The 17653-nt window shown below is 37.8% G+C and overlaps 1 protein-coding gene across 1 annotated transcript in view; it reads left to right on the top strand.

Moving 5' to 3' along the window:
• The first annotated feature begins 5614 nt into the window (after positions 1–5614).
• Positions 5615–17653, top strand: part of kcnk3a (potassium channel, subfamily K, member 3a) — a 38762-nt gene continuing 26723 nt past the window's right edge. Inside the window, exon 1 of the mRNA XM_044330036.1 lies at positions 5615–5977. Within this exon, the coding sequence (XP_044185971.1) occupies positions 5695–5977 (283 nt within the window). The 5' untranslated portion in view covers positions 5615–5694. The remainder of the gene's footprint in view (positions 5978–17653) is intronic.

Here is a 17653-nt window from a genome sequence, read left to right as displayed (position 1 = left end):
TGAAAATAAGTAAAACCAACAATTGATCCCACTAACAAGTATTTCCAGTGTAGCAAAAGCCAGATACATCTTATTCCTCAGTGTTATAGACCTCCATTGTTGTCCAAAAACTATTAAAAACACATAATTGAGCGACATCATTGCACTGGGTGACATGATCCTTCATTACAGTGAACACAGTTTATTTTGAGTCTTACCCATATAGAAAATAGTCCCTGAGAAAAACCTTTGACTCTGACTCCTGTTTGAGTAAGTTTTTCTAAAAACAACAGTGCCCAGCTGTTTCAGGAAATTGCTTAGGCTTTTTTAAAATTGAAAGTTTAAATTTGTGACTGTTAAGTAGTAACAAACAGGCTGGATGGGGGAGTCAGAAAGTGTTTAAAGCCGTACTAACACATTGTTGGTTTTCATGGGATGTGTTGATAATAAAAACATAAGATATCACCACACTTTTATTTTAACAATGAATGCATAATTATTATTCAGTCTTTATTTCATCTCATTGTGAATCTAAATGATACCATAATGAAGACATTATTTTTCTGTATGTTAATATTTTCGTAACTAGTTCCCTCAAAAGGGTATCATTTTCTATATATACTGTACTGTATAAATGGAAATATATTTCTAAAGAAGTGAAAGTGTATTGATGCTGTTTTATGTCCTTGGTCTTAAGCTGCCAAAGAGCATTTTTGAAAAGCCACATTTTTTATCAAAGTGTCATGGATTAATTGACATATTGATCTGAGCGAAGCCTGCAGCACTTCAGTTTGTGATGGGAGGATTTATGCAGGATCAGGCATGGTTGACTTGACTGACCTGGTTATTGAAGCCAGGGCTATTTTTGGCATGGCTCACAGTGTGGCACTTAAGACTGACCAGGATCTATCAGTCAATGATTGAGTCAGTGAGATGCAGTGCAGATGACATCGTCTGTCACAGGTTGGTAGAGGTATGGATAAAAAAATACATTTTAGGGAGTGAGGTTGGTTAGATGTTGTGTTTAATTGTCTGTAATGGCTCACTGGGAAATAACAACTAAGCTCACATTCAGTTGGAAATATATTTTTTATTTTTTATGAGACAAAATTAGAGAAGAAAAGCATTTTATTTCCCATAAAAATGGAATACCTGTACTACCTGAAGAGTAAGAATAAAACCACGACAAAATGGTTTATTCTCCATACACCCCATGTGTGTTTGTGCAAGTAAAAAGCATTTGGTTGTGAGTAAACAATAGACATTAGTAAATAAGGATTATAAAGGATGAAATCTGATTGGGGTTGCCTTGACCTCCTTACAGTGTCCTCACAAAACAGTGTCTCCATCTCCCTCTGACGTACAACACATCAGGGAACCTCCGACTGGAAAACAGTGACACTGAAGGTCATCAAATTTGGCATCTGTTAAACTTTCACTTGACATTTTGTCTCTTTGCGTCAAATCATCATTATCACATGTTTCTCTTTCAGCTTAAACACACTGAAGTTCACTCCTCACACACCACTCTTAATGCTAGAATGCCAGTCAGTGTATACAAAAAGTTTAAACAAAGTTGGAAACTTATATATGAGGTTTATTAACTTTTATATGTTGAAAAATATGTTTGAAAAATTGTTTCTGGTATTGCCTTGTTGCGCTGGGGGATGATAAGGTCAAAGAGCGGACATTGGAGTTTTTCTTGGAGCCAGAGTAACAGCTGGACTCTGAAGAAATTTTGTGGTGAGTCATATTGAGAGCATCACTCATAGTTGGAGAAGTTTCCCTTCAGCTGTAAAAAAAAAAAAAACAACCCAAACCCTCACAGCAGTGAATGTAAATGAATAACCTAAGGCTTTTTAACCCCAGCTGCTCTAGTGAAGTAGTAGTAGTCAACAAGGCTGCTGTAGTGCACATAGTCTCATAGGATTTTCTTCCAAAAAGCAAACATTTTTATCTTTTGAAAAGTCACCATTAAATTGATAAATATTTGGTTAGGACTGGTCAGGGACTGTCAACTTGCTGTTACCTTTACCTCACATGTATAGGTATAGGTCTAAAATTCTAGAAAGTTGTCATGAACTAACATGAATTGGATTATTTTATGTTCTATTTTCAAGTGTATGGATGGAGCTCAAACAGTACAGAAAACATGATTTACAGTTAAAAAACCTCCTTATTTATTGTATACTGGCCCTTTATGCTGCCCCTCGGTTCAGCCTCTGTCTGAAACAGGCCGTCTTAGCTCCTGTCTCTTTAAGGGCCCCCTCCTGATGAGCCCACTCTGTTCTAATTTGTACTCGGCAGACTTCCAGCAGCTCTGGAGGCTCCATAAACAAACAGTAGTAGTAGGATTTTTTATTTTTCTCATTCTTTACTCAAAATAGAAACTTCTCAAATACATCCGTACATGTTCGAGCCTGAATTCGATCTGAAATATGCAGTGGAAAACTTGAGCAACCCATGGAACAATCTTAGCAACAAAGGCTACATACACAAACAATCTGATGTCATCACAAGGAGGAAGTAGAGGTAACATTGTAAACAGTGTTCAGAGCAGCCTAAAGCCTGGGCTTTTGAATTTCAGGGAGCATTTTTACATACATTTGCCTCAAGTTTTGGAACTTTGACCATGTTTAACATAGACATCCAACATTATAGCAACAGTATATAAATGACAGAAAATCATGAAATGCCCCCTTTAAAGGCCTGATCTTCCACACAAGTGTTTCAGTTATTCTGTTTGATTATACCTGCGCTCATGTTGAAGGTGTGTGGAGCTATATGCTTGAATTTCACCAAACTTCACCTACCAATAAGAATGATGAAGTTGTAACTTCTCCCACCTGAACAAGTGCAGCAACACTAAAAGAAGAGTCAGTCAAGCAGTCTGTACTCACCCACATCCTGTCCCAAAGGAGTGTCATTAGGTAAAATAAATAAAAACAATTTTATGGATGTTGGTTTAAAATGTATAAAACACAACTTAGGTTTGCATATGTGTAATAAATCACATTGCATGTAATAAACAAGCAACAAATCATTGTTTAATATTCTTTACCTTATAATTATTGTCGAGTGTTGTGTAACATCTGAATTTCCCACATATCTTCACTTACACATACTTCTTTAGTTTGCTCTTTAAATAGCATAAGATATTTAATAATTACTTATTGGTGATGACATGTTATGTTAATCAATTATTTGACATAAATTAACTATTTTTGATGGTTTGTATGCTATGTATTCATAAATAATGAAAAAAAAAGACTTTTAGCAGATATATAACATGCTGATTCTGAAAAGGTTTGTATTCATGCACAGCCACATACTCCCCTAAGAATAAGAGTAAAATTTAAAAATCTAAATAAATAATTAAATGGTTCCTCATCCTCTGCCCTCAGTGTCGCCTCCTCTCATGTGAGCTCCTGCTCATGTCAGCTCAGATTAGTCTCTGTTTTGTGTTTCCTCTGAGCATCTTTTCACTCCTGACCCTGCCATCCCTCACCTGTCCACTAGTTGACCCTGTTGGGTTGCTGTTACTCTGTTCTTGTATCAGTAATACTGTCACAACTTCTCATATCACTCTTCACTTACAACAGCAGATATATAATGTAACAGCAAATGAAGGTATTATATTCAATCAATCAATCGATCAATCAATCAATCAAACTTTATTTGTATAGCACCTTTCATATAGGTTAGTGCAATTCAAAGTGCTTTACAGAATGATTGTCAGCATTCACACTAAAAAGAGTAAAATAGATATAAAATAAAATAAAGTAAGAATTAGTTAAAACTGATAAAACACAATGACAGTTAAAATAGGTGAGATGGAATTAAACATTGAACATGAATACCATAAATTAAATAATGGTCTTAAAATATTCTAATCGAAAGCCAGGCTAAAGAGGTAGGTTTTTAGTTTACATTTAATGATACTAATTGTAATGGATTACTAAACTTAAAAAACAAAGGTAAGTTTAAAGTTTTATGGCTGGATTTTTATATCATGTGAAAAACACACCTTGGCATGCTTTGAAAAATGGTGGGTAGTTAAAAAATATGTGATTGATTGTGGGGGGGGGGGGGGTCATGCTAGTCACCCCTCCACGTCACTGAGCCACCATATCAGGCTCGCCCAAATAATCTTCACAATTCAGTGCTACATAGTTCACAGTCTTTTCACATATTTTCAGTTATTATTTTCTAACATGTATAATGTGTTTAAAAAGAAATCTCTGATTTCCTTTACACAGACTTCAATGTCAAATTTTGAATGCAGCACTTACTTGTAATTGGAGGTGAAATGTTACTATTTAAAGTAAATTTACATATACAGGTACAGGTAATGCCATCTAGAGTAGCTATATCATTAGATAATGTGTTAAAGGTGTTTAGGACCAATCACGATAACTTTAGTTTTGTCTGAGTTTAGTAGCAGAAAATTGCAGGTCATCCAGGTCTTTATATCCTTAAGGTATGCTTGAACTTTAACTGAGCTGATTGGTTTCATCTGGCTTTACTGATAAATAAAATTGGGTATCATCTGCATAATAATGAAAATTTATGGAATGTTTCCTAATAATATTACCTAAAGGAAGCATATATAAGGTGAATAGTATTGGTCCAAGCACAGAACCTTGTGGAACTAACGTGTACAAACTGGAATCGATCTGATAAATAGGACTTAAACTAGCTGAATGCAGTTCCTTTAATGTTAATTAAATTCTGTGCTTTCACTTAAAGTCCCTCTCCACTCAAAAATGTATTTTGCTTATTGTGGCTTCAGTTGGATGTTTGAGCTTCGCTGTGCAGAATGATGTATGTGCAGAGTTTGACACTAGAAGGCTGTTTCACATTCATCTGCTGAAGGGGGAAAGTTTCTCTGTGCTCACTGAAAATCTTAGTGTAAGGCATGGGTCTGCGAGCATGATTTGTGACATCAGGACTTCTTCGGAAGCTCGTTGTGATCCAGTAAGCAACCTACACAAGTGAGATGTGGAAACTCGAAGCATCCAGTGCACAAACACTGAAAATGGACTTTACAGTGAAGGAGGAAACATCTTTTGTCCAGCAATCAGACTTTCGACGTCAACAATATTTGCATTTTAACCGATTCTGGATTTTTCAATGAGGGAGAAGGAACAAATGGTTTTTAATTAGGTACTTTTTATGAGGAAAAACACATATTACTATTCCAATAATAAGTATTTTTTATATATCTTACAACATGACTAGAGGGGATCTTTAAATTGTTTTCCGAACTTTGAAATGGAGTATTTTTACATTGTTGTATTTACTAAAGTAAGAGCTGAATACTTCTTCTGAGCTTTTTTTCATTCTGGTACTGCTACTTTTACCCTAGTGACATATGTATTATAATTTCCCCACTACTACATATAAAATATGACACAACCAAATTACAAATAGTTACAGTATTTTGTTAAACTACATACTTTCCCCCCGATATACTGTCAAATCTCAGATAGGAGAAAGAGAGATAGGGAGGGATGTTTGGGTGGGTGGAGGGGGAGGATTCCTGCAGTGGGAGGGGGGGAGGGGTGGTGCTGAATGAACAGCTCCTCGGCTCATAAAGTAATCAGAGAGCTCCTCCGCTCCGTCAGAGCAGCACAGCCATGAGCCAGCCGAGCTCCCCGTCCTCCAGACCCGCGCTGACACTCCGCCTGTCGCCCTGACAAGCACCACACCACCATGAAGAGGCAAAACGTGAGGACCCTCGCCCTAATCATCTGCACCTTCACCTACCTGATTGTCGGCGCCGCGATTTTTGACGCGTTGGAATCCCAGGAGGAGACGACTCAGCGGAGGGAGGTGAACCGGACAAAAGATGAGCTGCTCAAAACCTTCAACTTGTCCCTGGAGGACTTTGACGAGCTGGAGAAGGTGGTACTGCAGCTGAAGCCGCACAAAGCCGGGGTGCAGTGGCAATTCGCCGGCTCGTTTTACTTCGCCATCACTGTGATCACAACCATAGGTAAGAGAGCATTACTGAGATCATCCCTGGGAACTTTGATTTTTATTCTGTCGGCGAAAAAAAGTTGAAATGATTGATTATACGCTGGTTTCTGTTTGATGTAAGGCAAAATTCAATGCGTGTGAACTGTTAGGGAATTAATTGTAGGTTATAGTAACCTAAGGTTATAGAATGCTTTTAAGAAAACTGTACCATACCACAGGTCTCCATCAACTCAGTTTCGCATAATCAACGATTACAGAACATTATGCGAGCACTGCAGTGATACAACGGATTGAGAAAATTCCATAAAATGCCATATTTATAAACTCAATATTAGATACAACAGGTGTGCCATAAATCCCTTGCCGCTATTAAGAATATACAGTGGCGGAGGAAGTACTCAGATGTACTTACATACTCAGACTTACTTAAGTACAAAAAAAGCAATACTGCAATCCATTACAAGTACTGCATCGAAAATGCCACTAAAGTAAAAGTATTTTTGTATTATTAGCAAAATGTACTAAGAATATCAAAAGCAGAAGTGCTCATAATGAGAAAAATAGTCTCTGTGAGTGTTATACTGTTATATATAATATTATTGTTTTATTACTACTGATGTACTTATGTGTAAGTGGCATTTTGCTGTTGTTGGTCAAAGTGGAGCTGTTCAAAAAAACTATATTACACAATGTTGGGCAGTTAATTCATATCAAAGCATCATGTTTTATAAGCTCATAACAGGCTTTATATGTAAAACCTTAATCTGTAAATAGTAACTAAAGATGTTGAATAAATGTAGTGGAGTGGAAGTAAAGTAGCATGAAATGGAAATACTGAAGTAAAATACCGCTAATTTGTACTTAAGTGTATGTACAGAACTCAGTTACTGTCCAACACTGCTGAAGACATATAAAACATGCTTTTAGGAACATCATACTGTGGGATTGCTACAGTAAGTAATAAAAAGTATGTATAGTGATACCGCAAATGGAAGAATTATTAATTATAAGATCAGTTTTAAGTACAGGTGTACCATGAATCTTACTTAACTTAATACTTACAGAATTGTTATATGACTATTATAATGATAGTAAATAAGGTAAAAAAAAACAAACAAAAAAAAACATAAATGAGATGAACTTTCATAATAAGCTCAACAGTCCCTATAGGGACTCATGGCAGCTGGTGTTTTGAAACCCCATCATTGCCGTCTAAACATTGTGTGCATCGCTTCGCACAGACCGAGCAGAGAGGAGACCTCTTACAACCTGAACACAGAGAAAATTGTTCTGCCAACAAGTTGTCATCAGAGCTCTTTTATATTGGAGCATTTTTACTGAATTGCAGCATTGAAAAGGGTCGCCTCAAAGTCAAATCTGTAGCAGCCAAAAAGGCACTCTTGAGGACAAGTGTCTCTGCTGCTCATAACTCAAAGGTGTCATTAGAGAAGATGCTCCGGGAATCTTAAGTTATGAGGCATTTATTTGCCTTCTCTTGTGCTCTCTTACTCATTAATCCTGCTCCAAGAGCCCCTACAGGCTCCTGGCCTTTTTTATTTACTTTGCCTTAAAAATGTGCTTGTTTGCTTCAGTGCTTTGCATAACACTCTGCTCGCGACTACAATTATTCCAAGTATACAGTTTGTTTAATTAGTGTGACATAGAAAATGAAGCCAAAAAGAAAATAATGTTTTGTTTACTTTTGTCTCATATGTAATTTTAAGGCTGTTGTCAAATGAAGCACACATCTGTTTGTTCAACCAAAGAAATCAAGCTTTTATTTAATCTCAGAGAAGGTTCACATGCCCCATCTTTCACCCTTATCATCTTCTTTTCATCCCTTTAGAAGCCGTCCTTGTCACCACCTCCTATCTGAGCCTGTGTTTAGTGACCGGGGGCAGTTGTCAGTAGTGACCTGTGACTTGTAACCCTATCAGATGCAGGCGACTAATTGCACACCAACCCAACCCGGGTGTCTGTAACCGCATTCTGTAATTGTGAGCCCCGCGGCTGCTACAAACACAGTGATTGGTGTTTCAGCCTGCCATTAAGTATTAATGACAACACCAGACCCTCACTGTTCCATTGGCCTCCTGGCACACAACATTAACACTGTAGATACTGCATACTCAATATCACGGAGCCATGACTTACAGTATACACATAGTGACAACAACAGGACAAATATCTACATTTTATATAAGTCAAATCTAAGATAAAGCTGTGATTTTTATTTAGGTTTTTCTGATGATAACAGAGAGGCTGAAACTATTTCTGTCACCAACCAACGTTTAAAAATAGGCATCCTTTTATTTCCTGTCATATTCTTTGAAATTATAATTAAATCAAGGATAAAGCCATTTTAGAAATGAGGCCTCAGGACATTCAGATCCAACACAGAATACCCCCAGAGGTGCCAAAGTTGGTGTGAAAACAGTGTTCTCTGTATGAGTTTGTAAGAAGCATAAAAGAGTAATGAGATTTATATTTTCCTGTATATAACACATACAGCAGGCTGTTGATACTGTGAAAACAAATAATATCCTTGAAAGCCATGATGAGTACATATCCACATTTCTGAACTGCACAACCGTCTGTGGAAACAGTCGACACATGACAAGATCTGGCCCCTGCATGCTCTACTAATAATTTAACATAAGAGAAGAAGGGAGGAGACGCCGCAATCAGTAATCAGTCATCACTTTCCACAGAGGAGAGGGGAGGTGGAGGGCAGGGTGTCCATTTACCCGCCAACTACGGGGAAAGATTGAAGCGATGCGAGGAACACCACAAGAAGAAAATAAATGAGCCTGGAGCGAGAAAGCGCTCTCAAGATGGCAGGAGATTGGGGCAGCTCCTTGCATGGTCAAGAACTGGGTGTGATGAAAGTCTGGGGCTCAGGGGACTCGCCTTGTGGGTACAATCATAGTCATCTTCCCTCTGCCTTCATCATGCAGCCTTCCACCTCCAGGGGATGAACATCTTGTCATTGCCACGTCAGTGTATGTGACCGCAGCGTACACTGAATGCCCTGCTGCAGTTCAAGGTCATCCAGACCATGCTGAGGCCAAACACACAACATGAGAACATTATTTTATGGCTCATATCCTCTGTCTGTTATCTGATGTGCTTTATACCATCTGATAAGGACAGGAACATGTGAAGCAGTTGTGTTGTTCTTCTCAGGCAGCTGGCTCGTGTTTTCCTAGTATCCCAAGGAATTGCATCCATATTAGATGATTAAATATGTCGTTTGACCATGTGCGCTCTAGAACAACACATAGGAGCATTTTCTAATCTGGAGCCTCTATCGGCCACCTCCCAGAACCATTACAAACCACTGTTAAAAAATAATTATGTTTTATGATGTGACAACACTGTGGTTATGATCTGGTTAGGTTTGAGGAAAGATAATAAAAAGAAACGCACATCCCAGTACCCAACAGGATGGGTGCTGGATCAAAAAATACTTAGCAGAGTTGAAAAGGAGAGAGATCCGCACACTCAGTAGTTCCTGTTTTTATTTTCTGCTGCATGATGTTTTGAGCACAAGGCTTTTTCTTAGACTGCTTCTGATACATACAGAGAGTCGCCATCTGAAGTACCCATAGTTCACAAAACCATGTGACATAGCACACCAGGTGTAGATTGTCGTCAATAAAGTTGTAGTAAACCTTACAATATTTTATATATTTTACATATACATTGTTTTTTATGACTACACAGTATAAATATATATTTAGTATAAATAGGCTACATAAATACACAAATATATACAAAAGGTACAAAAAAGAAATATAGTAGATATAGTACATGTACCCCCAATGGTTTGTACTCCAATAAAGGACTCAGGCTAGATAGCCGTCATACATACTACCTATTAGAAGCGCCTCTGTCTATTTATAAAAATATATCTATGATTTTGACATAGGGAAAAAATGTAACACCATATATAAAACAGAACAAAATACAGACAGACAATATTATTGTTTGAGAAATGACACATAAGATATGTATTCATAAAAATGGTCCAATGTCCTCATTAAGGCCTTTTGGGGCCAAAGTGCCCAGTGTAACAGTTCATGTCTTGGGAGCGCAGAGTTAGTATCTCTCCCCTCTGTGTGGGTGTTTTTTAAAGCTTCAATCCCTACATATATCTGAGAGTGAAAGTATTGTGCCACAGGACTAGATGTTACATTATTTCTGATAGTGCTGCGGTGTTCAGCAATTCGAGTTTTTAGAGGTCTGGTGGTCTTATCAGTGTATGCCAGCCCACATGGGCATTTAAGCATGTATATGACATCGGCAGTAGAACATCAAATAACACCTTTGATGTTGTATTTTCTTCCTGTGTGAGGTTGGTTGAACGAGTTAGTTTTTCATGTGAAATGGTATTGTTGGCAACGACCACATGGGTAATTTCCAGAGGGGACCAGGCTAAGAAAATGTGAGGGTGATGGAGGGGGGAGATCTGTCCTCACCAGCATGTTACGCACGCTCTAAACCACTCAAGGGGGTTTGGAAAAGCAATTCTTCAGTACTGGATCCGTCTCTACAATATGCCAATGCTCTTTGACTCTCTGACTTTCTATGTCCTTGGATACAGGTGAATACTGAATGTCACAATGCTCCTAAAACATGAACTGTTCTGGATACATACACTGGACAGTAATGAGGACTTTGACATTAGACCATTTTTACCCATGTGGGTTAAAATTACTACTTCCTTAAAGTTAGGTGCCCTTCGTTGTCATGGCTACAATAATAACCATGGGGTTATGGTTAGGGGACGATATAGTTGTGTTTTTTAAAAAACTCTGAACTGCACCACTGCTGCGGGTCATAATTACTACAGCAGCCGGATGGCATCTGTCTCTCAAATGTAACTATATGTCATTTTCGGGCAACTGTCATTACGACCTATTGTGTTGTTTTTCTTGGGGGGACAGTCTCACAGTTCCACACCTCACATTTTACATCCAATCCTAACATTTAGTGCCAATGCAGGAAGTAGTGTTCTCATATGCAACAAGATGGAAAGTAAGGGTGTGGAGGTTGGAGAGGTGGATGGTCGTGTTGCATACCTGACTTTAATGCGGGAGATCAAAGTTTGTGTCCTGTCACAGATTTGCAATTCACTCTCACTTCTTTATGAAATGATCTTTATCTAAACCAAGTGTTTCAGTTGCCTAATCATCCCTTAAAACATGCCTCATTTATAACCACAATCTTTCTCTAACCACAGTCATACCTTAGTTGCCATAGTTATTGCAGAAAGCAAACATTTAAAAAATGTTGGCAGTGAAAGGTTTTGCAGAATTGTCTTGTATCAGCATTCTTGTCTGGTGATAATTTTTTGTTTTGCGTTTTTAACTGTCGACAGTCTCTGTGTATTGCAGTACGTTTACACCAGCCAACTTAAAGGGTTAGTTCACCCAAATTATGCACAAAAAAGTATATTTTCTATATGTCTTCCTTATTCCAATGATATCCAAACCATACAGACAGTTTTGTTTTTGTTTTTTATTAATCCATCTGCATGCAGTAGAGGTGAAAGGAGATTTGTGGTGCTCAAATAGTTGAATAAAATGACATTTAAAGGAATCAAAAGCTGCACATTTCTCTGGATAATCGATAGACTTCACCATAATGAATTTTCCTTGAAATTACTTTGTACTTGTAAGAAATCTATACAGTCCATATTAAGTCCATATAAAAGAAGCTGGCAGCGTATGGATTAACAAGGAGATTGTTTTTGGAAATAGATGTTACTGATTAGTTTTTTTTAATGTAATTTTCTAGTACTGTGAGCACCACAAATAATTCACTCCCATTGTAGTTGTTTGGAAGCAGAAATCTCAGATAACTCAAAATCTGAACAATGAAACCAAAACTGTCTGCCTGGCTAGATACCATCACATGTAAGTGACAAAATGTCTTTTGGTATTTTGAGTGAACTAACCTTTAATTACTGACCATTTTCTTTTTTAATCATATCTAGCTCTTTAGGGTTAGAGAGAATAACCTTGAGGAAAAGGTATTTTGACTTCTAACTTTTTGTCTATTATCTAATGTCTGAAGTCATTAACCTTCCTCTTTGTGATCCATTCAGGCTCATAAACAAAACTTTAAAATCACCATGTGGTTGTGGTTAGAAAAACATTCCTTCAAAAAGAACATGCTTCGCTTGGATTTTTATTATTGTGAATCACCTCCTGTTAAATTGTTTTCGTTCAAAGATCATTTGGCTGTTTGCCTCTTGTTGATTCAGCAGACGTGAGCTCAGTGCTTTGCTGTGACGCTGCGCTCATCGTCTGTAGACTATGAATCTGTAATCTGCTGAAAGAGAGGAACTGAATAATCCCAAAAGATAGCATCCCATCTGGTTTAAAGGCTGGGACTGGTGGGGAAAATCTGCTGGTTGGTTTGCAAGTAACACTCTTCCATCACATTAAAAGTGGATCGGATCAGAGAGCTTGAAGCCTTTCCAGCTCTGGTTTAGTTGCTCTGTCATCACCAGTACATCAGTTATTGCTGTACTGGGCAGCTACCAAGTGTGGAAGCACATTAGTGTATGAATGTGAAGCAGGCTGTCGCTGAAAAAGAGCAGACATGCTCAGCAAATCCTCTCTGGGTCACTGAATCTAATGCTTCTATATGTGGACTAAAATACCTGATCTTTTTTTTTTTTTTTCTATTTTCATCACTGACACTATGCTTTGATTTGGCGGCAGGTGTGAATCCATTTTCAGCAGTTGCATAATTAGAGGGCACATCTTGAATTATTAATGGTAATTACTTTCATTAGTATCATCATTATTATTCAGTCAGCTTAAGAGGTGAGTGCAGTAAGTGGTTGAGAGCACAAAGAATACAACTCTCACCAGCTATTCCACAAGGACACCCATCATCATCATCAAAGGGAGATGGATACTTCAGCACTTCTCAGAGGAGATATGGGAGAGTGTGGGCATTGAATAGATTTAAAAAAGTGACAATACAAATAAATATATCACTGTAATATACATCAATAGCTAACTGAGTGACATCAGTAGGGAGAGGATAGTTATTTCTCGATGGAGAAATGTGGTGAAAGTGCTTATTCATTTGCTGATGAAGGAAGAGTTTCAAGACTCTTCAAGCTAGAATTTAAAAAAGCTTTTATATCAACACACACATTGAAAATGACTCAAATGTGACTCAAACACACTATGGCTTTGATTGGGAATAAGCCAACCCTGTTTCCTAGAAATTAACAATACAAACTACTAAATTTCAACACCTGAATTACGTTTTCTGTCAACATAATGAGGAAATGTTGTTAATTAATGTATCTTGCAAGTCGCAAAAATTTTGATATTGAACACATGAAAACATTTAATTTTTTTTCGCCAAAATATCAGATCTTGCAGTACAATCTGCTGTTAGTATTATTAATATTTTTATGGTTATGTTTGGTTATGGTTCAACACAAAGTAATTTGGACAACAATTTAGTATATAAACAGAATTTCTTGAAGACAGAATTCATTAAGTATATTGAGCTGCATGAAGATATTTCCTATACTGTTCTGTACCTTTTTATGTTCTTAGGCTCCCCATGCAGGATACAGCTTAGCCAATTATTGGAGTTGTTATGTTCATTTGAACGACGGAAGAAATTAAGACTTTGGATTAATTGTTTTGTCGGTCCCTGATACCAGAGTCCTCCTCTTTGTTACTTCAGTGCAGTATATAAATTTACTGCCTAATTAATTTGAAAAAATGTTGCCTGTGAAAATAATCCAGGCAGCAATTACAATTTCCAATTCAATGTAACTGAGGAAACAATTTAGTTGTATATTTATGTATATAAACTTAATTTCTTAGTGGCGTGGCTCTTGGGATGGAAATGTCACAGTGACACAATGACAACTCAATTTCTAAAATTACTCAAAAATTGGAAAAATTCTAAAATGCAGCCAATCAACAGTGAATCAAGTGACAATTAATAGTTTATAATCAACCTCAGCAGATTTATTTTACAGTTTAATTGAATTGAGGGTGAATTGGTCCGTGCCCTGCTGCTGTGTTTTAAGTGATTTGGGGGATAAGGTAGCTGTGGCTCTCCCTGGTGTACGGGTGGGCGATATGGCAAAAATATCATATGATTTTTTTTCAGGCAGGATCACGATCCACAATCCTTTCATGATTCTTTTTCATGTTGGTTTTTTAGATTGTTTTGCAAGTTACTGAACAATACTCAAGATTCAAAATTCAAAAAACTTGTCTCTCACATAGTAGGCCTAAATTTGGGTTGGGGCTCACAAACAACAAAAAAACATATGTCCATGAAAGACTCACATAATGTTACATTAAAACACAACAACACAACACAAACAATTACATAAATAAATAAGAGCAGGTGTGCAAAGCTGTATTAAAAAATAGTGACTGTCTATTTGGCCTTGTTTAAAACGGTGTGAAACCAGAGTAACAGTACAACCGAACTAATTTCATAGCTGCAAAGCAAACAGTTGATGTTGTGTAGAAGTGTTAGTGTGTTGTTTCGGATGTGCACCGATAAAAAAAGGCACTAACACAGTATACCAGAGCTGACATCACGCTAACTTGCGGCATGACAGAAGTTAGTGCCACCAGTTAGCAGGCGAGCTAACCGCTAAATGGTGGTGTTTACCTGCAGCCCAGCTGTCAGTTTAACATGATGTGCAGCAGGTGAGCCTCCTAGCAGGATATTAAAATTGCTGTAGATTTCACAAACACACTACCAAGCATCAAATCTGTGAGCTAAGTGGTGAGCTGGCAACGTGATGATGCTCAGACAGGTGGCAGGCTCGACACAAGTGCTGCTGCTCGCTGTTTTCGTAGCATTTACCGTTAAAAACAAACAGTTTGGGCTGCTGATGTGAGCCGTGCAGATAGTTTGCTCTGCTGTGAGCTTGTTTTTACCCTAAATCCTTGTCGCTGGGGGTCATTTTCACTGGCAGATTGGAGATGTGGTACGAGGAGCCCGCCATGTCGGTGCTGTTACCCATTAGCCTCCTGCTAGCAGACTGCGCTCCATCGTGGAGCTGAACTGATATAATGTGCACTGCAGCACAATTCTAACAATCTCTCTGTAGAGGCAGACCATGGAGACATTTTAATTGTTCACAATCTAATATTGTCATATCATACAACCCTACCCTGGTGCTTGCATAAAGGTCCTCAAAACAGAGTAAATAACCTTGCATAACCCAGTGTCGGGCTCTTCTCACTCATCATGGGGACACACTGTGGTGTATACTAATATGACATTTTGTTGAGCCTCAGGCAAAAAAAAAATTTTTTCTTTTGTAATTGCTGCCAATGTATTTTTGAAACAGATTTCTAAACAGGTTTCAAGGTCCCAAAGGTCACAGGACAAACTGAACATGACACAAGTATGCATGTGAGCAATTGTTAATTAAGAGAGAGCAATGGCCTCAGCGTCTTTGAGTCAGTGCTGCCACAGGCCTGTCACTGAAAACTTAAAGCGCTGAAAGGATGACTAAGCTCTCTTTGTTTGATTTGCCCAGCATTATGTCACTAAGGTTACACAAACCTCATAACAAAGACAGTAAGTCTGCAGTTGAATAAGACACACTGGTTCAGGTCGCAGATGTGGTCATGGAGGTATCAGAGGTATCTACAAAAAAACAGTAAACTCATCACATGAAGGCTTCTCTGTGGGTTCTCCTGTAGGTCTTCAGAAGTAATTTAAAGCAACCTGACATATAGGCAGGCCTGGATTACTCAGAAATCATGTCATACATGACATAATGACATAACAGTCACATGGTTATGTTTACAGACTAGCCTGATCTTTTTATGCCAAACAATACAGAAGGGATTAATGAGGTAAGAGTGTTGATAAGTAAGCTTCTCTCAGGATGGAGCGCTCACTCACTGTTTCGGACAGTGTTGGTTCCAAACCTTTTTTGGTTTGTGACCCTTAAAAACAATCAACTCAAGACTCCTCATCAAAGGTTACATATGTCTTTGAGCTGTGAGCAATTCAAGCAAGTAAAACATGACTTTTTAACTTCTCATGTTCTTCATTTGAATAATTTTTAGAGGCCTGAGGAGACAAAATAATTAAGTATCCAAGAAAAAAGCTACAAAGTTAAACATAATTCTGTGGAGCAGAAAAGAGTTTTTTCTTCTTTCCTAACTTGTTATTCATTTTGTGACACTTCAGATTTGTGTCAGTGTTTCCAGTTGATGAGCCCTGTTCATACACTGACAGTTGTTCACAATATGCTGCGTTATACAGTAGTAGCACTATCAGGAAAGTGAAAAAAATTGAAGTTGCAGCAGCACAAACACAGGATGGTTTAGGAGCGCCAGACCTGTTTAGAGGACAGGTGAAACAGAGTAGATATTTCTGGCTCAACTTCACCTATTTCTAAGCTGCATGGAGAAGGGAAATAATTTGAAGGTCAAAACTCCAGCAACACTTGTAGTATAAAGAACTTTATGAGACCAACGCGTTTTGTCTTATGGCCTGTGGCTGGTGAGACACACATAAAATCCTGGCAAAAGCACCTGTCTTCTTGTTTTGAAGTGGGAAATGTTGCACCACTGATTTTTTTTTAAATGCCTATCTTCAAACTGTGCTCAGTGCTAATTGTGTGTGATTACCCGAGACTCTACATGCTGTTCAGGAACACTACATTAAGTATATTTACTAGCACAGAGAAAAATGTGATGCCTTTCTTCTTGTCATGCATTGGGTAAGGTTACGAGACAGGCTAAAATCTCAGGAAGTAGGTGTAGTTCTTTATGTTTAAAACCTGAAACCATACATTATTTGGACAAAAAGCTTTTAAAAACCCACATGTGTAGGCTTGCATTTGTATAACTTCTTACTCCAGTTGTTTTTATTTTTTTCAAATGGTTTTGTTTCTCTATGATTGAACATTTCCTGAGATTCATGTTGTATCTCTTGGCATTGTATTTGTATGTGCAGCTGTGATGCACCTTGTAACTCTGGATTTAAATGGTGTTATAGAACTTACAAATAGAGACAAACTAGGTCTCAGTTAGGGGAAAAGCTTTTATCTGCTGCTGTCACATTATGTTTTCTACTTTGGTAAAATGGGAATAATAACAAAGACCAAAAGACTACACTGATACAGTTGTAATGATGGTCACTTTGTTGATCTGTTTGATGAAAATGCATTACATTTTCTGTGTTTACTAAGTGAATGTAAATGAGCAATTGACAGCAGCGTTCCACTAAATGTGGATTTAAACAGGTTCTTATTTTTGTAATCATAATTATTGTATCGTAGTTATTGAGTAGGATAAATGTGAAAGAGCAGCGAGGGAAAGTAATATGCAGTAACACATCCATAACTCTATTAATATTTAGTCACAAAGCAAACAAACCCTTGTGTGTCAAAGAAGTGTTAATGGATTTTGCATGTAATTCCTAGCACGTGTAACATTCACTTACACTACTGAGCTGTAGGTACAAACTAGTCTACAGAGAGACAAACAATGAGACCTCCGCAGCTATTACTGGCAGAGAAAGCTTGTTGGTGTTCTGGATCTGGAGGAGTAACGTCTGAGAAAGTTGATAGAAGTGACTCTCATTGCTGCTGCTGCTCCGTTCACATGACCAGCGAATGTTTACCTATTGTACGTCTGCTTTATGCTCCGCTGCCTCA

Source organism: Thunnus albacares, chromosome 16 (genome assembly GCF_914725855.1).
Source record: "Thunnus albacares chromosome 16, fThuAlb1.1, whole genome shotgun sequence".
NCBI lineage: Eukaryota > Metazoa > Chordata > Actinopteri > Scombriformes > Scombridae > Thunnus > Thunnus albacares.
This window is presented reverse-complemented; position numbering and strand designations above follow the sequence as displayed.